Source organism: Macadamia integrifolia, chromosome 11 (genome assembly GCF_013358625.1).
Source record: "Macadamia integrifolia cultivar HAES 741 chromosome 11, SCU_Mint_v3, whole genome shotgun sequence".
In the NCBI taxonomy this organism is placed as follows: domain Eukaryota; kingdom Viridiplantae; phylum Streptophyta; class Magnoliopsida; order Proteales; family Proteaceae; genus Macadamia; species Macadamia integrifolia.
The window spans coordinates 33,136,866-33,160,827 of NC_056567.1; the positions used below are offsets into that span (position 1 = coordinate 33,136,866).

Below are 23,962 nucleotides of genomic sequence, written 5' to 3' on the forward strand. Positions count from 1 at the left end.
AACGAAAATTTCAGTTTCTGTATCAAAATGTCATTTTTAAACGAAAAAATGATGTTTTCAAAATTTTAGATTTTTATCGGGAACTATAGTTCTCATTTTTGTAAAATGGAACAAAATTGGGAAGACGGAACTCCAATTTTTTTTTTTCCCACTTTTTGTTCCGAAAAAATAGAAACAGACCATAAGTGTACCAAACACTTTATTCCGTTTTTTCATTTCAATAGAATGAAAAAACTTCAAAAACATTTTTTTAGAACGATACCAAACGCAGCTCAACAGAGATGAAAGAAAAAGGAGATTTTGGTAAATTTGACCAGGAGGTCCAGTATAGGTTGATACTTCGCTTGGAAATGGTTTCTTCCAAGTTCCAGTAAAGTATTCTACCAAAAAAAAAAAAATTCCAATAAAGTATGAGAAACAAAAACAGATGGAAGTAGTTTAAAAATAGAAATACTAATAAATGAGACCCCTCTGCCGAAGCCGACGACAGAAGCAAAATCTTCCTCTTCTGAGTCTCTCTCTATCTCTCTTTCTCTCTCTTCTTCTACAAATTACTTTAGTTTTAGTCTCTGCAACTTCGCATTCATTCAATGGCGTAAAGCAAACTCAAAATCCTTGCGTGCCCGAAACCTGCGAAAGGAGCAAAGAAAATTAAAAGAAAAATAGAGAAACAAAAGCATTTCTTTTAAAGAGCTTCCAATATCTCTCCCATCTGATTTGAGTGCAAAGAGATCAGTGAGTATAATCTGTTAAAGTAAATTCTTCCATGTTTAAGAGTGATTTCTCTCATAGAAAACCTGGGAAAGCCTGGAGAACTCCTGGACGGCATCTTCGATTGCATCCATGAGATTACCGTTGCCCTCGCCTTCGCTAGAATGAGCGACTCCGCTTACAGAGTCGAAACCACTTCTCGTCTCGCTCAATGGAAAATCGACAACTTCGCTTCTTGTACCTACCGGAAATCCGATCCTTTCAAGATCGGAAATTGGAATTGGTAAGCTTTCCTAATCCCAAATCTCTTCTCTCTGTATTTTCGATTCCTTCACCAACCGATTCAAAATAGATGAAGATACCTTTTCAATTTCGTTCTTTTATGTCTTATTTTTAGGCATTTATCAGTGGAGAAGAATCGGATATTATCGATTAAATTATATCCAGAGATTTCGAACCTGACGAGAGAGCAACCCCCGATTGCCTCCTTCAACATTCGCGTTCGCTTCTCTGTTGGAGATCGCAAGGCTATAGTTCACCCAGGTAATCAAAAATGAGAATTTCTTTGCGCCAATACTCCAAAAACCTTTCTTCCGGATTCGTTAACTATCGATTAAACCAGAGTCTGAGGCAAATCGTCTTCATCCCTGTGATTCTGAGCTAGAAATTACTACAAGAGTAGATGGGCCAACACTGAATCAAAGAACGATTCGATTACTAATAAATTCTTGTTACTCCCTCCCATTTTTTTGGTAAAGTGCAGGGATAACAGACAAGCAGATAAAGAACAACGACGACTTCGTCTGGACGATTGAGACTCCAATAACAGGGAAGCTCATCATCGATCTTGAGTTTCTTGATCTGAAGATTGCGTCGCCAAACGTATGGTTTCCTCTTCCATCTTCTCTTGTTAATGTCTCTGTCCCCTAAGGTTTTAGTTCACGGTGTTGGCGGCACCGGTATCAGTTGCCGCCACTACTGATACTGATACCAATTTCGATACAGATAGGCCGTATCAGTCTGTATCGGGGCCGATTCCAGTACAAAAAATTTTTTTTTTTGACAAAAAGTGACTATTTGGCCGTGTTGGCCGATATGAATCGTTCAGCCTCATACCAATACCTAAATTCATGCTGCCCCCATCTAATAACTAACAATTCTGGATTCCTGGGAGGCGGGATAGGATTTGTTGGCCGGTATTAAAATTATGGAGAGGGCTCTAAATAGGCAGCGTGGCTCTTGCACCAGTACCGGGACTAATGTTACCATATGCGGAAGCATTAACAACGGTGTGATTTATGTTTTTCATGGGGGTGGGGTGGTCATTGTCCCTCCTTGGCTCCCTGTGTTTGGATGTGGAGGCTGTGTTGTCTTCTAGGATTATTTTTCCCTAAAATTATGAGGAAATGTTTTTTTATGTGGGAGTGTGGTTCCTATGTGTGCACAAAGGCCAATGGAAGCACACGAGGAATCATTGACAGAAATGCCATTTTTCTTTTCAGGGGGTGGGGGTGGGCTAATCATATCAGTCCTCAATGTGTTTTGGTGCTTGGGCCACACTCCAAGATAAGACATTTTCCCTACAATTATGGGAAAATGAAGCCTAAAAGGCAATGTGATCTCTACATGGATATATAAAATAGGGTGAAAATGATCACCCCACTCCTCATGAAAGATGGAAATTCTTTCCTTGTTGATGCTTCCATGCGTATGAGCCCATAAAATTTCAGCTAATTCACTGCCCAAGCCTGTAATAGTCATGGAATTTCAAAATTTTCTTTAACACAGTAAAGCATTGTTAATTACTGTCCTTCACATACCAAGTATTTGGTTCTTTTCCAGAGCCCTCTTCAAGTTTCTGTTTTGATTCATTGTGTAATATGCAGGGTGGTGAACCTTCTTCAATCTGGGCCCAAGAATTCATCCAAAAGCAATCGAATGGAGCAGGTTTAGCATCACTCGGCCGAATGTTATCCGAAAGCATACACACAGATATAACAATTTATGCCTCTGATGGGAGCATCGGAGCGCACCGTGCTGTCCTAGCAGCAAGATCACCTATCTTCTGCAGTATGTTTTCCCATGAAGTCAAAGAAAAGGAACTATCATCAATAAACATCTCTGACATATCAATTGAAGCTTGTCATGCTTTCCTCAATTACATATATGGAAACATCCAACATGATGAGTTCCTAACCCACCGGCTTGCACTCCTTCGTGCGGCTGATAAGTATGATATCTCTGACCTGAAAGAAGCATGCCATGAGAGTCTTTTAGAAGACATTGATACTAAGAATGTACTTGAGAGGCTAGAGAATGCATCTCTTTATCAATTACCAAATCTGAAGAGTAGCTGCATGAGGTATCTAGTGAAGTTTGGTATGATATTTGAAATTCGAGATGATTTCAATGCTTTTCTCCAATGTGCAGACAGGGAACTTATAGCAGAAATCTTCCATGAGATACTTACAACCTGGAAAGGTTTCTGAAAATGCTGTTGCAGGATATGTTTGTGAAAACATTCTTTTGTTCAAGATATACTTTGTTTAATTAAGGTGATGATATACATTATTCTTTACATGAAACACATATGTAGCCTGAACTAGCTGTGATAGTTATAAGTTCAAAATTCTAATGGAATGATCTGTCAAGTTCAGTCAAAACAAGTAGGTTAAAATATATACTTGGAAGTACTAGATTTAGACCTTCAAGTTGATTCTATGGATGGTTTGGTTCTTAGGGTTGAGCTTAGGTTTGATCCTTAACCTGATCCAAAGCGATTGTACAAACTTCTAGCCAGCTACATATGGCACTATGGCATGCATGCATCTTCGACTACAACTCTTATTTGCTTCCTACCCTAGAAACTAAAGACCTTTGAATGTAAAGTCATGAAACTAAAGTAGGATATATTGAAGAGCTCAATTTCTTGGTTTGCAAGACCAAATTAGAAAATTTTCAGTTGGACAACCATGTAAGGGCATACCCAACACGAGGCTCCCGCCATTGGGGAGGGTCATAATGTAACCAGCCTTACAATGATTCGTGAAGAGATTGTTTTCGATTTGAAGGTTTCTTTTAATTCAGAGAGAGAGAGAGAGAGAGAGAGAGAGAGAGAGAGAGAGAGAGAGAGGCAAGGATTTATTTTACGATATCAGTGCTAATATCGGTTTCCAATGATACCGATACATATTGGTTGTATCAGTCTAATATATTGGATAAAAATAGAATTTTTTTAATAAAAAATACATGTCCTTAGTCTCACTATATTGATGATTCATATCGATGAAATATCACTATCAAGATGAGCGATACAAATTAGCTGATTTGATACCGATACCAAAAACCATATGGTGCTAGGCCTACCTTTGTTACCTACGTTATGATGCACATGCATGGGACCGGGGGAATCTGCCCATTGTAGGAAACTTGGATCCCGGTGCAGCAATATTTGGTCCAAAAAGCTTGGCCAAAACTTCATTAGGGGCAACATTCAACTCATCTTGTTCCTTTGTTTTTGAAATGTGAAAATTCCATTTTGATTGAAACTTGAGATGTGAGAGAGATCCTCAATGAAATGGCTATCTTCTTCTTCTCTATGATAATTGCAAATTTCAGCATCATTTTCTTCTTAAGTTGTGGCATTTGTTCCTTCAATCTTAATTTTCCTCTTATATCTATAAACATAGGACACAACAAAAAAGTTTTAGATTTTTGCCCTTGAAAAGATAGTAAGATCATGAAATACAATATGTTATACACTTTAGGATCTTGTTTCCCTTGAGACATGGTAAATTAAGAAAGAATTCCTTCATCAACGGCCATCATTGCGCTTGGAAGGATATCAATGGATAGCGAACAACATTTTCAGATCTTCCACATATACGAGGGTAACGATGACCATAGATACATGGGTGGACCCTACCCCATGGGTGAAGAAAACTTTCCCAAAAAATTAACATGGAAAAGAAAATTCAACAATAGAAGATTAAGAATTTCAAACTTTTTTTGAGTATGGATTTTGAATCACCTACTAGTACATATAGGCCTCACTTATGATTAAGTTATGACATGTATGCTTTTGCTTCTATAAATACCCTCTTTGATATCGCATGGAGAGACATTTATACAAACAAAATGACACACATCATCACCTAATCTTACTGAAGCTCACATGTTGGGATTCGAAATTGAAGCTTGTGATCACAACACTTCTCCATGGTATCTCAATCTTTCCAACCAGCCGACCCGCGAAGTTGAATACAACATTGACTCTGGCCAGACTCTTCCATCAATATCCTGAACATTTCTTGTTCCATAAAAATAATTATTTGGGATCTCTATCAATTCTAAGCTTTCCTATTCTTAAGATGGGAAATGGGATCTCTATCTAGTCTAGCTAGACTTTTCTTTTTTAAGGAACTTTTCTTCTATAAGTTTAGATGGCCAACAAAATTATGAGCAGTTGGAGGCTGCTTTCGAGGACACTTTTGTGGGATCCGGATCTTAAGGTTTGGGTAATATCAATGGTTAAAGGGTTGAAATTAAGATCCTCAATTTCTCTCTATATAATCCCATTAGTAGAATAGGTGAGAGAACAAAACCTTTCCCCCACCATCTCCAGCTGTTGTTAGAGAGGTTTTTCTCTCCAAGCAGAGGCTTTAAAAACAGGGGAAGGAGGAGCAAATTTACAGAGAATCCATGGGGAAGTTCTCAAGGCTTCCGCTTTTCCTTCTTCCTGTTTTGCTTTTCTCTATGTTGCAGAGACCCATATTCGCTATCAAAAAGGCAAGCATATTCTTCCAATTCTACTTCCACTTCTTCTTCTTCGTTTTTGAGTATAAATTCTGATAGATTTTACTCATAATGTTGCAGTCTTATGTGGTATACATGGGATCACATTCACATGGTCCGGAAGCTTCACAAGATGATTTTGATCTAGCTTCAAATACTCATTACGAGTTTCTATCAGATTTCGTTGGAGGGTAAGAAATGGAACTTTCAGAAATTGACTCCAAAATCTCTTCTTTATTCTTCGAAACTCTTATAAAATATCTTCTTCTCCAGTGCCGAGCAGGCCAAAGAATCCATTTTTTACAGCTACACAAGACATATCAATGGTTTTGCAGCGACCTTTGAAGAAGATAAAGCAGCTGAGATCGCAAGTACGAACGAAGCATGATCACTCTATCATTTGTACTTTTTTTTATTACATTGATTGAACTTTTAATGGATGTTCATCTCTTGCTCTTCAATCAATGCAGAGCATCCTAAGGTCATATCAGTCTTCCCGAACAGAGAAATGCAATTACATACAACCCGGTCGTGGGAATTTCTTGGACTGGAGAAAAATGATGCAGTTCAACCTGGGTCGATCTGGGAGAAGGCCAGATTTGGGGAAGATGTTATTATTGGAAACCTTGACTCTGGTATTATGTTTTTCTTTCTTCTTGAGTTCTTTCATCAACAGTTTATAATTGATTTTGAAAATTTTAAACAAAAAATGCAGTTTCTAGTTTCATTTTTTTTTTTCTTTTTTTTGGTATTCTCTTATTCGTCATTAATTTTTAACTTCTTTCTCTGATTAATATTTGTTAATATGCACTGATGGTGTGCTAAGGGGTCTTGCCTGAATTAAAGAGTTTTAGCGGATATGGGTATGGACCCATTCCATCAAGGTGGAAAGGAGGTTGTACGGACATCAAACCTGATGGAGTTCGTTGCAATAGGTCGAGCCTTTTTCTCACTTTCACTTTCCTCTACTTTCCTTCACTTTCTCCCACTTTCCTTTGTGACAATACATTTTTGGGGCAAAAAAAAAAAAAAAAATAGAAACTCGTGAAATCAAGAATCCCATTCATATTGATGATACAATATGCATTCTCATTGCCTCTATGCTGATGCAAGGCCATTTGACAAAAGAGTGTGTGTTCTGGCCTCGGATCATGTTACATCCTCTTTAGGTATAGTTGGCCAAGCCTTAGCCATTAGACTGACCATGGCTTGCTATCAGATTTTGTATAGTCTTATGTGAAAATTCTTATGGTGGTTGAATTTCCAGTCTAAGTTTGCTTTTTGTTGTTTCTATAATGACTTTAGGATGAATAATGTTGTGGCCCATACGATTTCTAAGTGGACGGGTGGCTACCCCTATATAGCTGTTTGGGTCTCCTGGTTTCCTAAGGATTTATTAAGCATTATGAAATCTCTATTGCCTTATTCTATTTAGTATATTGTACTTTCTATTTTGGGGAGGGCCCTTACACAATTTTTTTTTTTTAAAGCAATGTTGTCTTTACACAAGAGGTTATTGTGTCCACACACAAGGGCACACACCCCAGGAGGGACATGGTGGTCATTGCACACAACGACCTCTAGCAGACAAAAAATTTTCCTTCAAAATATTATTAACTTAGTAAATTTAATGCATAGGTATAACATTTTTTTGGGTAAAATGCATAGGTATAACATCGTTTGTCAAAGAGAGAGAAAAAAAAAAAAAAAACCACTTGTTTATAACAACGAGATTTTCCCATAATCGATTATTTAATTTTTGCTAAATTGACGTGGGAAATGAAATGATCCAGGAAGCTGATTGGTGCTAAGGCCCTCAATAAAGGGTATCTAGCGGCCGTTGGCGAAACCTTCTACACTACACGCGACGAGAAGGGTCATGGTACCCACACATTATCGACGGCTGCCGGAAACTTCATCCAAAACGCTAATGTCTTTGGATTCGGCAACGGCACGGCCAAGGGAGGATCGCCAAGGGCGCGCGTAGCCGCCTACAGGGTTTGCGGCAAGCCTGTTGATCAAGGCGGGTGCTTCGACGCCGACATCCTCGCTGGTTTTGATGCAGCCATCCACGACGGCGTGGACGTTCTCTCTGTATCATTGGGAAGCCCTCCTATCGACTTCTTCGATGACAGCATAGCCATCGGTTCTTTCCATGCCGTCAAAAACGGTATCTTTGTGGTTAGCTCTGCTGGAAACAGTGGTCCGAAGGACAGCACCGTTACCAACTTGGCCCCTTGGCTGTTCACGGTGGCCGCCAGCACCATAGACCGCAGGTTCGCGGCCGACGTGAAGCTTGGAAACAATCAGCAGTTCAAAGGGCAGAGCCTCCCCACAGTTTCCATGCAGTTGGCCGGCGAGATGTATCCTCTGGTGAGCGGTATCACCGCGAGAGTGAACGTCGCTACGGCTAATGACGGCATGCATTGCACTGCTGGGTCGCTGGACCCGAAGCTGGTAAAGGGAAAAATAGTGGTGTGCGCGACGGGTGAGACTAAGGGTACGGAAAAGGGAGCGGAGGCACTCAAGGCTGGGGCTGTGGGGATGATATTGGTTAATGGGAATGATGTGATCCCCGAACCTCAGATCCTCCCTGCATCTCATTTGTTAATCCAAGACGGTAAAGCGGTGTACAGTTACATAAAGACGACAAGCACACCCACGGCTTCCATTTCACCAACCAAGACGGAGCTGGGGACGAATCCAGCACCTTTGATGGCCTCATTCTCTTCCAAGGGACCCAATTCCATCTATCCCGAGATTCTCAAGCCCGACATCACAGCACCAGGGGTGAACATCATAGCTGGCTACATCCCAGGAGTGGGGCCTTACGTTAAAAGCCGGGGTCCCTTCAACATTGACTCAGGGACATCCATGTCCTGCCCTCACGTCGCTGGCATTGGTGGCCTCCTCAAGGCACTCTACCCTCATTGGAGCCCCGCCGCCATCAGATCTGCCATCATGACCACCGGTAGGTACCCCATATTTATTTAACGCCCTCTCATCTTTATCACATATTAGGGTTACAGGTTTCTCAGTAAATTCGTGTGATGTGCAGCAAGTACAAGGGATAATGTGAGGCAACCCATGATGAATTCGACAAACACGAGAGTAAACCCATTCAGCTATGGAGCTGGACACGTTCGACCCAACAGTGCCATGGATCCTGGTTTGGTCTATGACCTAACCCCTATCGACTACAAGAACTTCCTATGTGCCATTGGCTATAACCAATCTCTAATCAGTCTCTTCTCTGAGGAGAAGCTCCCTTACAGATGCCCCAAGCCAGCCATCAGTCTCTTGGATTTCAACTACCCTTCCATCACAGTACCTAACCTCTCTGGCACCGCCATTGTGACTAGGAAGCTTAAGAATGTTGGATCGTTTCCAGTTACATACAAGGCCCAGATTCGACCTCCCTTGGGAATTTCTGTTTTGGTGGAACCAGCGATCCTGACATTCGACTCAATTGGACAAGAGAAGACTTTCAAATTAACCATCAAAACTAAACGACCTGGTTCTACTGAAGACTACGTTTTTGGGCAGCTTAAATGGTCTGATGGACCTCACCAGGTCAAGAGTCCGATTGTGGTTAAGGAAGCTGCAACATAGAGTTTCCTACTTTTTTTCTCTATTTGCTTAGATGAAATGAAATGAGATGAGATGAGATGAGCGAGAGAGATGAACTCATTCTTGCTTATCAACTCAGATCCCTCTAATCTCATTGTCAATTGCAGTTCATCATTTGATTGAATAGATTCCATCTTATCTAGGGTCCTTTATTTTACTTCCATTTTGCTTGAGACTTGACATGTAAGGGAGTCACGATCGGGCTCCTCTCCAACGACTGCACCTATCAACGACCATCTAAGGGCTAGGGGGCCTGGTCACATAACTCAATACCTATCAACACCTGAGGATGTGTATCCAAGCTTTCCCAATCCTCGAATGAATCGATGATGTTGGAGAGAATCCCAATCCAGTGAGTCATCATACACTCTATATAAATTTCCTCAATTTTTTGGTCTCACTTAACCTGTCATGTGGAAGGTGTTAATGTCATATAAACAACCCTTCTTATGTTGGCCGCCCACATAAATCAAAGCTTTGAAAATATTAAAAACCACATTTTCATAGGTTTTGAGATACATTTCCATGTTTGGGCTCCAGTTTGTTTTTTTTTTGGGTGCAAACACCACAATTTGGGCTAAAGTTTCACCTAAAATTAGAGTGAAATCCTCTCACAAGGAGTCAAGGACCCACCCATTTCTTTAAAGAAGAAATTAATAAGGTAAAATATTATAGAACAATATGAGTAACATAAAACAACATTAAATCTAACAACTTACACAGCACTAAAATCATTATAATAGACCCATTGCCATGGAGAAGTTCGACCCAACAGTGCCATGGATCCTGGTTTGGTCTATGACCTAACCCCGATGGACTATTTGAACTTTCTATGTACCATTGGCTATAACCAATCTATAGTCAGCCTCTTCTCCGAGGAGAAGCTCCCTTACAGTCTTACAGATGCCCCAAGCCCGCCATCAGTCTCTTGGATTTCAACTACCCTTCAATCACAATACCTAACCTCTTTGGCACCGCCACTATTACTAGAAAGCTTAAAAATGTTGGGTTGTTTCCAGTTACATACAAGGCCCAGATTCGACCTCCCTTAGGAATTTCTGTTTCTGTGGAACCAACGATCCTGACATTTGACTCAGTTGGACAAGAGAAGACTTTCAAACTGACCATCAAGACTAAACGACATGGTTATGCTAAAGACTACGTTTTTGGGCAGCTTAAATGGTCTGATGGACCTCACCAGGTGAAGAGTCCGATTGTGGTTAAGGCAGTTGCAACATAGAGTTTCCTACTTTCTTTTCTCTATCTGTTGGGATGAAATGAGATGAGATGAGATGAGATGAGATGATATGAGCGAGAGATATGAACTCATTCTTGCTTAGCAACTCGGATCCCTTTAATCTCATTGTAAATTGTAATTCACCATTTGATTGAATAGATTCCATCTTATCTAGGGTCCTTTATTTTACTTCCATTTTGCTTGAGACTTGACATGTAAGGGAGTCACGATCGGGCTCCTCTCCAACGACTGCACCTATCAACGACCATCTAAGGGCTAGAGGGCCTGGTCACATAACTCAATACCTATCAACACCTGAGGATGTGTATCCAAGCTTTCCCAATCCTTGAATGAATCGATGATGTTGGAGAGAATCCCAATCCAGTGAGTCATCATACACTCTATATAAATTTCCTCAATTTTTTGGTCTCACTTAACCTGTCATGTGGAAGGTGTTAATGTTATATAAACAACCCTTCTTATGTGGGCTGCGCCACATAAATCAAAGCTTTGAAAATATTAAAATCCACATTTTCATAGGCTTTGAGACACATTTCCATGTTTGGACTCTAGGTTTTTTTTTGGGTGCAAGCACCTCAGTTTGGGCTAAAGTTTCACCTAAGATTAGAGTGAAATCCTTTCACAAGGAGTCAAGACCCACCCATTTCTCTAAAGAAGAAACTAATAAGGTAAAACATTATAAAAATTATGAGTAACATAAAACAACATTAAACCTAACAAATTACATAGCACTAAAAAATCATTATAATAGGAAAAACATTTTCCCACAATATCAGTGTACTATATGACTCTCTCACAAGTTTTTTTTCTTTTTCTTCTCTCTCTACCCTACAACTCCGCCCCACCTCACCACTTCATAACAACAACAACAACAACAATCTCCTTGTCCTCTAATATTTTCATGGAATAGGGTAATGTTGGGAAATTGGGTCCAAATGTTGTCATTGTTGGCAACAGTGTCGTGGTTCTAATTCGATAATTGACTCGATTTGTTTAGGTTCGATATTTGGATTTGGGATTGAACCAATTTGTTTGTATCAAACATTACATCAGCCACAAATATGATGAGGTAAGAAAACCACTTTAATTAAGTCAGCAGAAAATCAGTTTCGTGGTTTGTACTTGAACCAACCAAGCACTACAACTCTTATATTAGGAATTTGTATGTAACACAACATCTGAAGATATTGGATGATGAAATCAGCAAGCATTGAAGCATAACAACTTGAGGATTGATACAATACATCAGCACCTTGAGGAAGTTGACTCAAATTCAAAGCATCCCATTAGTCCTGTTCCTACTAGGATTTGAATCTCACTTGATCATCATGTGGATAGCATTGAGTTCTATATCTAGAAGGTTGGTGAGTTTGCAAGGATTTAAAAAGCAAGGGTCCACATGGGTATATCATATGTAATAGAACTTCAGTAGTTTAATTAAATAGAATAACTCATCTCTACGTGGACAACAAAGCTTGAAGCTTTAATTGAAGATGGGAGTTCAAGCAAATCTGGTTTCTCTTACTGAAGCACGTGGATAGCAAGGAGTTCAACTCCTTATTGAATACAAAATCCTTTGAGATAAAGAAGCTGTATACATGTGATCAGATTACAACCTTGTTGTTCGTGGATTGAGCATGTGAGATATGCGTGGATAGCTTGAGAAGTGGTGGACAGCAACATATAATAAGACTCCGAGACTGAGTAGATAAGCAGTAGATTAGAGCCCTACGGATGTCTTTGTGATATAAAGGAATCCTCTCGGAAAAGTAAAGTGCGTCTCTCCATTACTAGAAAACCGAGAAAGAGAAAGAGAGAGAGGGAGAGAAGCAACCCTGAGAGAGATCCAAAAGGTTGCTATGTTGATGGTTTGAGCATGTTCTTCTATATGTCAAGCAAACAATCATCAACGGGGTTTACACAGGCTGAGGTAACCCATATCTGAAATCTCTATTTTTGTATTCTAGAGTATTTATTGTTGAGAAACTCTAGATCAATGGTGTATTGGGTTGGGATTTTATTTTATTGATTTAAAATTGTGAACCTAGCAAGTTGGGACTTGTCTAGGGTGTGGGGTTGTTGCCCTTGTCTGAGTTGCATCTCAGATTGAAGTAGGGATATTTTCCTAGACCGTTGCAGCGGTTGAAAAAGTTGAGTATTGGGGAAATACGAAACCCTATATGGGTATTCCTCCATGAAGTAGGCATTCTGGTTGAACCACATATATCTGGTGTTCTTGTCTCGCATTTACTTTTCTACATATATTCGAAGTGTGCGTTGTACAGAGTGGTGGGACATTGTCTGGTAGACCTAGCCACATTGTGGTGTGAGGTGGACATGTCGTTGTTGCATGATTGGTAATTACAGGATTGCCCCGGCCATTCGAGAACTTGGAAATTTGAGGTTTTTGTTGGGTTGCAAATAAGAAAATTTTTGGAACCACTGATTCACTCCCCTATCAGTGTCAACCTGGTAATATCAGGTAAGTTACCTGAAACGATTCAATTATCTCATGTACCTCTAAAGTAAGTAGAAGTAGAACCAGAACGAATGAGGTTCATACATATTTATTAATACTGATCATCGTTTGGTATTGGGACTTGCATGCACTTATAAGGTAAGTAAGCAAAAAAGCCCCTATCTATAATCACGAGTTGGTAAATAGAAACAAACATTTAGAGAGACATAGATGGGTGTCTGCAAATAGTGAAGGGTATTTTCAAACCTTTGACGTATAGATCTCATTTATTTTAGAGTGAAGTATAGAATGAAAAAGCCTGAGAACTGAATCCCACAAATTAGTGGGGTGAAAGACAAGAATGAGAAATGGGAGAGAGTACATTTTTCCATTCAGATGAAAGTACAAATGTTCGGTTCGCTCAACGAAGAGAGGGAGATGGAGTATTGTGGAAGACATAAAAATATATATATATATATATAGCTGGTGGATTAAAGCCAATAGCAGTAAGGATGCGTTCTTGGATCTGCTCATCAAATAAATAGGGTAGGCGATGCCGAGCAACTTGAAAAATGTTGAAAAATGGCGTCGGAATCGGTGGTGATGAAGCAGAAGGGGCCAGAGGCATATCGGCACCAATACCACGTTTGGGAACAAAGCGGGAACCAGTTAATGGTGTAATGTCAAATTTATCCCACCATTTAACTGAAAGATGACGTTCCAGATGAGGAACATAATTCCATTCTTCAAATTCATCAGTAGTCATTTGATACCGCCATTGAAGGATCCAGGGTACTTCGTATAGGATAAAAAATTGTACGAAGAGAGTCCGAGAGTCCAAAGTCGGATTAAATGCTTGAAACTTGGGAACAGATTGCTGAAGAGCTGGAGGAAGAAATTCTGTTGGTGGTCCCCAAGTGAAGAACCATTGAAGAAATCAGTTTTGCACACCTAATAAGGTGTGTTGAAGTCGAAACTTCACAAACCAGGAATGAGTTTCATGATCTTTTTGATATAAGAATATCATGTCCCAAGCTTTAATATAATCAGCATAATCATATGACATGAGTTTAAGGCCAGTGACATCATTGAATTCGCGTTTGAATGAGGGAGAAGATCCCCATTCACTATCTCGAATGATGTTAATTATATTGAGCTTTGAATAAGTCCGAACATGTGCAGATCTATAATTGTGCTGAATTTGAGCTTTTGAGTTTCTTCAAGAATTCTTTCATAGAAAAAACGAGTTTTATTACCAGTAGATGGATGAAGGTGGTCACGGAGGTAGATGGTGGCGATTTTAGAAGGGGTGTGACGAAGATGGATGGTTTCGACAGGAATTACTGGGACAAAATTTGTTGCTATGAAAGGGGAGTTATTGGCTGGCCTTAGGATTGAGGCAGGTGAGGGAGACTGAGAGGATATAGGAGAAGGGTGTTCTTGTAGTTGCCTAGAGGAGGATGATGCAACATCTTTATTGGTGGTGACAGGGACTACAGCCTTTTGCTTAGGAATGGAAGACACTTTAACAAACATGAAAAAATGGTTTTCTAGTAACTTTTCAACCTAGCTAATCAAACATCTTAATATCTTAAGGGAGTAGAAAAGTAAGTACAAGTTTTCCATTCCATAAATCCCATCCCACTAATACCCTCTAAACAAATGGGCTATAGGAGAATAATGACGACCACAGCTTAATGGGTGAGCTTTCTTTTCTAGTCTTGGCCTCCAAACATAGTCTATTTAGCCTTTCCATACTACCATTGGAGAAAATTACAAGATTACTCACATTTGAGTTTCCCTTTACAAAACTATTCAGTGTATGTTCCCACGTAACAAAATTATACAACATTGAATTAAGTTTACAAAATTACCAACTACAGTATCTATCCCTCCTTTTTCTACATTATTTGACATTTTCACCCCTGAAGCTTGTAAGATTCCAATGAAGAAGAACAAGAAGAATTATGAAATTCTAGGGTCTGAAGTTGATCATTTTAAAATTTCCTTAACAAGAGATTGTAGGCGGAACAAGACGATACAGAAGGAAGCTGAAATGAAATGGTTTGTAAATTAGAGATATGGATATTGAAATATTGAAAATAATTCAATTGTTTCAGGGTGGGGTTGCAGGGGAGGGGAGGGGAGGGGAGGGGAGGGGCGGGGCTATCCGCTATTGAATTTGTAGAAGAAGAAACGATAAAGAGAACGAAAAATAGAAGGGAAAGTAAAAAAGAAAAAGGAAATAAAATAGGGGATATCACTTAATTGTGGATTAATATATAAAAAACCGGAAAAAAGAGGGATAAAGGTGAAGAAATTGTCGGATTTACATTTTTTACGTGTCATTTATCTACTTTTGTAGTTAGAGGTGTAAGTTTGACCCTGACAGCCTAAACCCTCCCTGAATCCAAACTGGGCCTGGGCTAAGATTTCTGACCTTGAGGGCAGGTTAGGATTCGGTTGGGCTAGGGTTGAGGCTTAAGCCCAACTGGCCCTGATTTTAACCTTAATTTTTCTAATATAAATTTGGCTTGTCATCCTATCATTTTATTCAAAATAATGAAATTTGGGTTATTGATTCTTATGTTCAAGTGTCCTGAACATTTATTATTGTGTTGTATTTCATAATTCTAATTGTGTATTGATCATTTGATCCTTTTTTTTTTTTTTTTTTTTTTTAATTAATACATATAACACATATGGATAAAACACGATCAATTAGGATTAGTCCAATGACAAAAAATAGTGCCAACCTAGCCCAACTCTACCCAATCAAGGTCAATCAGGGCTCAGTTGGTTTGGTAATGACCCAGCAGGATTAGGTCTAGGCATGAATCCTATACGATTAGGTTGGGCCTGGGTTGAGTTTTAGGAACCTAGGATTAGACTAGGGTTGTAGAAAACCTGATCCAACCCGACTTTGTTTTATCCCTAATTGCAGAAGAGTTGTCCAAGAGAGGATCCAGACTCCTTTTCAGTAGTCTATTTGTCTTTTACCAAAAAAAAAATTATTTTTTGAGAATGTGAGATTGATAGGTATGGTGGAAATTTTTTTTTTCTAGTAGCAACAAGGGTGGTTATCCTCTATATGTATTTAAGGACATTGCAATTGACGCGCTTTCTAAAACGTCTATGGTAGGGGTGTCAATTCGTGGCCCGACTCGACTAAACCAATCGGGACTGACCATTTATGGCCCGGACCGATTATTAAACGTGTCGGGCTTGAGCCCAGCCCATTTACAAATAGTCGGTCTCAGTTCTGTTACTTGGAATGTCGGGCATCAGACCGAGACCGATTGAATAACACCCGACCAGACCGGCCTATTGTGCACTGGCTTGGCCCGACCCTTTAATGATTGTAGAATACCTATTTTACCCCCCAAATTAAAGAGTAAAAACTAAAAAGTAAAGACATGTTCACATTTTAAATAATGGTTATATTTGGTATCATTTATTGATTTATTGTCATTTTTTTGGGTTTGCATGAGTGGGCTGGAATATAAGAGCACGTTTTAAAGAGGACCTGTTTAAAAACTGGTTAAAAGCCCATTTAACATCAAATATGTCCGTAGCCCGGTTAAGGCCCGACTAAAGTCCGATTATAGCCCGAGGCCGATCGACCGAATATAAAACGTACCATGGCCTCAATAACTAAGCCCGATTAGTTAAATGGGCGAACACGGTGCAACCTTTGAAAGTCTTCAAGCCCGATTAAGCCCGACCAAACCTGCCCCACCGGTTGACACCCCTAGTCTATGGTTAGTGACAGGATGGGAAGTCTCCCCGATTTCTCCCCTTTGTTAATCTGATGTAACCTTCATTTTTCTTCAGAAAAAAAAAGGTGTGGGATTTGTAAGAAAAGTAGGTTTTAAATTTGATTTACATCTACAAGAATAGATTTTATAAATATTTACTTAATCCCTAAATCATTTAATGTTAGACCCACACAAGATAGAAGTAAAATTTAACTTCCTAAAATACCCTTTTACATTACTTTTATTTGGATCCGGCTCCTCTCCAACGATTGACCCTCCAATGAGTGTCCATTGATTTTGCCGATGCTCGACACGTGGATTTCGACAAATCCAACAGCTGAACGGCTTCGACCCTTCTCTCCTTTCACAGAACGATTGCAGAGGGCAATCCATCGCCAAAGAATTAGTCTTGATAAAAATAGCATCTAGTTTAGTTGTGAGAAACACCTCTTTAGAAAGATGGCACCATCATCCGTCTGGATCGAGGAATATGGGGATCTGGGTTATGTTATTAGTAAAATGGGGGGGGGGGGGAAGGGGTAAAACAAAGTTTATTAATTCACTATTCCATTGGTTATTTATTACAAAATCATTAACATAAAAAATCAAAGAGGGGGGGGGGTATCAATAGTACCAGATAGATCTTTTACTGGAAGACAACGCCCATGGATCATTCCAAAATAAAGTGGTGTTTCCATTATCTCGATGAACAATACTCTTCAAGATCGGGAGAATTTTGACAATGCTATTCCAACAAATGGATTGATCCACGTATTTCAATGTTTTTGTGTAAAAAACTGACCTGTTATGGAAGTACTTGGATTTGAGTAATTGGACCCATAAGCTCTAGTCATTAGTTAGTATCCTCTAACACAATTTTAGAAGGAGAGCTTTATTGCGAGTTTCAGAGTTCCTAATCCCTAGATCACCTTGTAATTTAGGTGAACAATGAACATGTATCATCACTTAGGCTATGTTTGGAAGCCAAGGAAAAAAAAAAAAGAACGTAAGAAAAATTTTGAATTTAAAAGAAAGAAAGAGATAGATAAAAAATTATTTTATAATCACGATTTTTGTATTATTATGTCTTTTGTATTATTTTTTTTTCTTTCAAACATAGCCTTAATCTTATGTGAAGTGTACACTCCAGATTCGACATAACAGCTTGTGATTACATCATTTTTCCGTAGTCTCTAAGGTTTGGTTTCTTAATGAGATTGATTGAGGGGTTCCAATGCATAAGAGAAGGGAAATCAGACAAAAAAATAACCTTCCAACAAGACAACCTATGGAATTGAACACAACACTGACTTCAAGCAGGATCTTAGATCATTCTCTTGACTCTTGCAACACTCTCCGACCTTGTTCCGTAAATTAATTATTTGGGTTGTCCATCCTGTCTAAGCTTTCCTATTTTTAAGATGGGGAGTGGATTTCTACCCAGTTTAGACTTTCGTTTTTTCAAGAAGTTCAATTTAGATGGCTGAAAAAATTGGCTGCAGTTTTTTTTTTTTTTTTGGATCGTAAAAATCATCAGCAGTTTGAGGCTCCCTTTCGAGGATGCTTTTGAGGGATCCGGATCATAAGGTGTGGTCATATCAATGGTTAAAGGGTTCATGTTAAGATCCTCAATTTCTCACTATATAATCCATTGGAGATTTGGTGTGAATGAAAACGTTCCCCACCACCTCCTACCATTGTTGGAGAGGTTTTCCTCTCCAAGCATAGCTTTAAGAAACAGGGGGAGGAGAAGCAATTCTAGAGAGAACCAATGGGGAAGTTCTCAAGGCTTCCACTTTTCCTTCTTCCTGTTTTGGTTTTCTCTATGTTGCAGAGACCCACATTCGCTATCAAAAAGGCAAGCATTCTCTTACTCTTCTTCTTGTTGGGTATATAATTCTGATAATAGATTTTACTGATAATTAATGTTGCAGTCTTATGTGGTATACTTGGGATCACATTCACATGGTCCGGAAGCCTCACAAGCTGATTTTGAACTAGCAGCTGAATCTCATTTCGAGTTTCTGGCTGATTACGTTGGAGGGTAAGAAATGGTTTTTTCTTTCAGAAATTGACTGCAAAATCTCTTTTTTTTTTTTTTTCCCCAAAATCTGGTTAAATATCTTTTTCTTCTCTATACCTCTCCCAATCACAGCACCAAGCAGGCCAAAGAATCGATTTTATACTGCTACACAAAGCATATCAATGGTTTTTCAGCGACCCTCGAAGAAGAGAAAGCAGCTGAGATCGCAAGTACGAACGAAGCTTGATCACTCATAGTCATTTGTTCTTAATTTTTATTACGTTAAACGTTAATGAATGATCATCACTTGGACTTCAATCAATGCAGAGCATCCCAAGGTCATATCAGTTTTCCCAAACAAAGCAGTGAAGTTACATACAACCCGGACGTGGGATTTTCTTGGACTGAGGAAAATTAATGGTGCAGCTCAACCTGGGTCGCTTTGGGAGAAGGCCAGATTTGGGGAAGATATAATTATTGGGAACCTTGACACTGGTAAGTTACCTGCATGTCTCCAGTCTCTGCAATATGTACTTAAAATATGTGCATGATAATAACACATTTTGATGATGACATAATGATTTATCATTTTTAAATTATTTTTGAAAATCTTCTTACTTCCTTAACTTAGAGAATTCTTAGGAATAAGACTGGTGATTAAAAGAAGATGTCAATTTCTAAATACTCCTAAAGAGTTGTCGTTCAGGCACTCCCTTTATTTTTTAAATAAAAATCATATAGGGGTTTTTTTTTTTAATTTTTTTTATTTATGTGTGAGTGTGTATGTGTATGAAAAAGATCATATATATACATATATAATGTTTGAAAATTAGTGATCCAAGGGGTCGATGCCCTAACAGAGGTAACTAAAAACAAACATCACTAAAAGTGGGGTGGGGATACAACAAAAAACGAGAACAACCCTAGTGCATGATACCTCCATCTTGTAACCACCTGCCGTCAAAATTATTACTTGGTGGTTATTTCATAACTCCCACTTAAACACACAAGCTAGTTAATGTTAGCATGGCAATGTAGGTCACATCAGCACTTCCGTTCTCTCGCTTGACCTATTTTATCACATACCAAGCAAACAAAGTTAGTTTAACTTGGTGTAATGCTATACTGAATTAACCCTTTAAGAAGTAATATACATTTAAAATGAAAATTTCAACCCACAAATCCAATCAACTCTTGAATTAAAACTTTATAAAATCAAACCCATTAGCCAATTTTCAATTAACTATGAGGTTGATTCTTGGTCCAAACATTATTGCCCTTAAACATTTATAGACGTTAGTCATTTCAAACTGTGTACAATCAATAGGGAACTTTTAAACACCCCCACCACCAACCCCCACCACCCAAAAAAAAAAGTTAAGGAATGGTAGAATATTCAAAATGGCTGGCAAACTGAAAACTATAGCTTGGATCATAAACTGTATCGCTAGCACTCCTGGCCTGCAACTGGTGGCCGTCACTCTTCTTGTAGGGCAGTTGCCATATGCCACTAAATATGGACTGAAACTAAGCAAGCCGTGTCTGTTGCTAAGTTCAAAATGTGACGTCATTGTTCTCCAACATGGACAGATGGTACAAAGCTTTCTCCGGTACCAACTGAAAGCCATATCATTATTTTGTCAAGCATTTATTAAAAGAGCACAAACTAATATTGATCTTGAAAGTTGAAACCAACTTAAACAAAAATTCAGTTTCTAGTTTCATTTCTGTATTGTGTTCTTTCTCATTATTTTTTGAACATCTTTCTTTGATGAATGTGCTGATATGCGTTGATGGTTTGGTAAGGTGTTTGGCCAGAATCAAAGAGTTTTAGCGATGAAGGGTATGGACCCATTCCATCAAGGTGGAAAGGAGGTTGTACGGACAAGCGTCCGGATGGAGTTCGTTGCAACAGGTTGGATCCCTTTCTCTCTCTCTTTCCTCCTCTTTTTGTCACTTTGGAGGATGAGTCGGAATTTGTTTTCGAGTTTTTAAAGATGACCCAATTGTCACCGTTACCATCAGTCATAGTTAAAATAAAAGGGAATCATTTCAACGATCTAGATCGAACATGGTTAAATCAATGGCTATTCATGAAAAAACGTTCTGCCAAATTCATTGTCCGTCCGGACCACGATCTTTTAGACCTAAGGAATTTAACCTTAAGTTTACAAACTTGTTTGTAGTTATAATTTACCCCCAAAAAAGAAATTTTTAATATCATAATTATTTTTTATTACCAATTTCTGTAATCAGTTACATAATATTTCACATACGTCCAACCATGAAGGCAGGATGGTCTATTCACACCCCTATGTGCGGTCAAGTGGTCGTCTTTTTTTCCTTAATTATTCTTTTTGATAAACGATCTAGGAAGCTGATTGGCGCCAAGACTTTCAACTTAGGGTACCTAGGGTATGCTGGCCCTGCCCGAACTTTCAACAACACACGCGATGATGAAGGTCATGGGTCCCACACATTATCGACTACGGGTGGAAACTTCGTCCAGAATGCCAATGTCTACGGATACGGCAACGGCACGGCTAAGGGAGGAGCGCCAAGGGCGCGTGTAGCCTCCTACAGGGTGTGCGGAAAGCAGATCGGAGATAACCAGTGTTTTGACTCAGACATCCTCGCCGGTTATGATGCTGCCATTCATGACGGCGTTGACGTTCTTTCCGTATCCCTGGGAGACAAACCCACCAACTACTTCAATGATAGCATGGCTATCGGTTCTTTCCATGCCGTCAAGAATGGTATCCTTGTGGTAGCGTCAGCTGGAAACGATGGTCCAAATTCTGGCACTGTCACCAACGTGGCCCCCTGGATGTTCACAGTGGCTGCCAACACTATTGACCGCGTGTTTTTGACCGACGTGAAGCTTAGCAACAACCAGTTGTTGGAAGGGTTGGCGGCCTCTGTGGTTCCCATGCCCTTGGCTGGAAAGAAGTTTCCTCTAGTGAGAGGTGTTGCTGCAAGAGCGAAGAATGCTACAGAAAGAGACGGCAAGTATTGCAATCCTGGGTCACTGGACCCGAAGCTTGTAAAGGGGAAGATATTGGTGTGCGAGACGGGTGGTGAGTTCTCGAGTTCGATTGCACAGGAGGCAGGAGCTGTGGGAGTGATAATGGTTAACGTGGTTGATGTGGACACGTCTCCTACACTCCCAACGTCGCAATTGTCAGCCAAAGAGAGTCTTGCGTTGTACAAGTACATGAACTCGACGAAAGTACCCAAGGCTAACATCTTACCTAGGACGGAGTTGGGTGCAAAACCAGCACCTTTGATGGCATTTTTCTCCTCCGTGGGACCTAACACTGTGACTCCAGGGATTATAAAGCCCGATGTCACTGCACCAGGGGTGGACGTCATTGCCAGTGTTGTTGGAACAAAGACAAATTCAAAGGGTGTCTTTTCCACTATGTCAGGGACGTCCATGGCCTGCCCTCACGTCTCTGGTGTTAGTGCCCTCCTCAAGAAACTCTATCCCCATTGGAGCCCTGCCGCCATCAGATCAGCCATTATGACCACTGGTAAATATAAACCTCAATGAGCGATCTCTTTGGTTTTGTGTTTATGATTTTATTATTGATCGTGTGATATTTGTGCAGCAAGTACAAGGGATAATACAAGGAAGCCGATGAAGAATTCAAATAACACGAGAGGAAACCCATTCAACTATGGAGCTGGACAAGTTCGACCCAATAGTGCCATGGATCCTGGGTTGGTCTATGACCTAACTACCATCGACTACAAGAACTTCCTATGTGCCATTGGCTACAACCAAATTTTAATAAGCCTCTTTTCTGAATCAAAGCTGCCTTACACATGTCCCAATCCCGCCATCAATCTCTTGGACTTCAACTATCCTTCCATCGCAGTACCCAGTCTCTCCAGCTTTGCCACTGTGACGAGGAAACTAAAGAATGTTGGGTCTCTAGGTACATATAAAGCCCAGATTCGACCTCCCTTGGGAATTTCTGTTACGGTGGAACCTGCAATCCTGACATTCGATAAGGTTGGACAAGAGAAGACTTTCAAACTAACCCTCAAGACTAACCGACCTGGTTATACTAAAGACTACGTTTTTGGCGAGCTTCAATGGTCTGATGGTCATCATGTAGTCAAGAGTCAAATTGCGGTTAAGGCAGCTGTAATGTAGAGTTTCCTATTTTCTTTTCTCTATCTGCTTGGATGAAATGAAATGAAATATTTAGTCTGTTAATTGATTGAATATATTTCATCTCATCTTTGGTCCTTTATTTTTCCTCCATTTGGATTGAAAATTGACATATAAGAAAGTTATTCAGATTCTTTGTGCCATAAATTTTTTATTTTTATTTATTTATTTATTTTTTTCAGTTAATCTGTCATATGGAAGATGTTAATGTCATATGAAGAACGAGATTGGATCCGTTGCTCAATCATTTGATCGTACATGTGAGCATCCAACACGTCTCTTTTGTTTTCAAATATACCCCTCTTCACCCTTGTAATGATAGAAAGTGAGACATATATTGGATAGTCACATGTAAAATTAAATTATCGTACAAACATCGGATCCAATCTCATGAAAAACCCTTCTTATATGGGCCATACATGAAATCAAAGCCTTGATAATATAAACCACAGTTTCATAAGTTTTGAGACACATTTGTAAATTTGGGATAAAGTTTTACCTAAGAATAGAGTGAGATCCTCGCACAAGGGGTATAGGACCCACCCATTTCCCACCATGGAATAGGTCATGAAGCGCAGAATGTTAATGACATTTAGTGTTTTTTCTCTTAAAAAGAAATTAATAGGCTAACCATTATAGAATATTATGAGCAACATATTACAACATTAAATCTAACCAATTACAAAACACTAAAATCATTATAATAGGGAAAACATTTCCCATAATGTCAAGGTAGTATTACTCTCTCACATGATTTTTCTTTCCCATATTATTTTTTCTCATCTATCTTGATCATGTGAGCCCATGATCCAAGAAGAATACAAAACTGATCGAACTTCCTAAAAGACCACAGCCTTACTTCATATTATACATATTTTTATTATTATTTTATTCTTTTGTTTCTTTACATTTTTTGATCAATTCTTCGTTATAATATCTATAAAAACAGGAAATAACAATAGGATTTAGATTTCCTTCCGTGAAATGACTTACACGTTATATACTTTAGAATATCTCTGGTATCTTTTTTTTTTTTAATAATCTATTAAAAAAACATCGTTATGAAAATCATTTTTGAGCATAAAATGAAAATTATGTGGTAAACTTTAAACATAGGGGAAATTTCTTAGATCCATAAGATAAGCGCACC

At 39.2% G+C, this 23,962-nt stretch overlaps 3 protein-coding genes across 3 annotated transcripts; all 3 read left to right on the forward strand.

The window, feature by feature from the left end:
* Positions 1–484: 484 nt before the first annotated feature.
* LOC122093585 (BTB/POZ domain-containing protein At1g55760-like) lies at positions 485–3,374 on the forward strand. The gene is made up of 4 exons (XM_042663937.1): positions 485–994; positions 1,109–1,254; positions 1,475–1,593; positions 2,598–3,374. Exons 1-4 carry the CDS (start codon positions 876–878, stop codon positions 3,198–3,200), a joined length of 987 nt encoding a protein of 328 aa, XP_042519871.1. The 5' UTR covers positions 485–875; the 3' UTR covers positions 3,201–3,374.
* A 1,941-nt stretch (positions 3,375–5,315) lies between these two features.
* LOC122093548 (subtilisin-like protease SBT5.4) lies at positions 5,316–9,292 on the forward strand. Its single transcript, XM_042663900.1, has 7 exons — positions 5,316–5,499; positions 5,587–5,696; positions 5,779–5,876; positions 5,976–6,140; positions 6,332–6,440; positions 7,299–8,476; positions 8,564–9,292. Exons 1-7 carry the CDS (start codon positions 5,413–5,415, stop codon positions 9,115–9,117), a joined length of 2,301 nt encoding a protein of 766 aa, XP_042519834.1. The 5' UTR covers positions 5,316–5,412; the 3' UTR covers positions 9,118–9,292.
* A 9,005-nt stretch (positions 9,293–18,297) lies between these two features.
* On the forward strand, positions 18,298–22,993 carry LOC122093987 (subtilisin-like protease SBT5.4). The gene is made up of 7 exons (XM_042664556.1): positions 18,298–18,467; positions 18,544–18,653; positions 18,765–18,862; positions 18,960–19,127; positions 20,439–20,547; positions 21,006–22,165; positions 22,244–22,993. The coding sequence occupies exons 1-7, from the start codon at positions 18,381–18,383 to the stop codon at positions 22,792–22,794; spliced, it is 2,283 nt and encodes a 760-aa protein (XP_042520490.1). The 5' UTR covers positions 18,298–18,380; the 3' UTR covers positions 22,795–22,993.
* The last annotated feature ends 969 nt before the right edge of the window (positions 22,994–23,962 follow it).

Excerpts from the sequence above, each read along its gene's own strand:
- LOC122093585 (XM_042663937.1), top strand. The coding sequence starts at position 876 with ATGAGCGACTCCGCTTACAGAGTCGAAACCACTTCTCGTCTCGCTCAA. Across the intron at positions 995-1,108 it reads AAGATCGGAAATTGGAATTG|GCATTTATCAGTGGAGAAGA; the intron begins GTAAGCTTTCCT and ends TCTTATTTTTAG. Across the intron at positions 1,594-2,597 it reads TGAAGATTGCGTCGCCAAAC|GGTGGTGAACCTTCTTCAAT; the intron begins GTATGGTTTCCT and ends TGTAATATGCAG.
- LOC122093548 (XM_042663900.1), top strand. The coding sequence starts at position 5,413 with ATGGGGAAGTTCTCAAGGCTTCCGCTTTTCCTTCTTCCTGTTTTGCTT. Across the intron at positions 5,500-5,586 it reads CCATATTCGCTATCAAAAAG|TCTTATGTGGTATACATGGG; the intron begins GCAAGCATATTC and ends ATAATGTTGCAG. Across the intron at positions 6,441-7,298 it reads GATGGAGTTCGTTGCAATAG|GAAGCTGATTGGTGCTAAGG; the intron begins GTCGAGCCTTTT and ends GAAATGATCCAG.
- LOC122093987 (XM_042664556.1), top strand. The coding sequence starts at position 18,381 with ATGGGGAAGTTCTCAAGGCTTCCACTTTTCCTTCTTCCTGTTTTGGTT. Across the intron at positions 18,468-18,543 it reads CCACATTCGCTATCAAAAAG|TCTTATGTGGTATACTTGGG; the intron begins GCAAGCATTCTC and ends TTAATGTTGCAG. Across the intron at positions 18,863-18,959 it reads GAAAGCAGCTGAGATCGCAA|AGCATCCCAAGGTCATATCA; the intron begins GTACGAACGAAG and ends CAATCAATGCAG.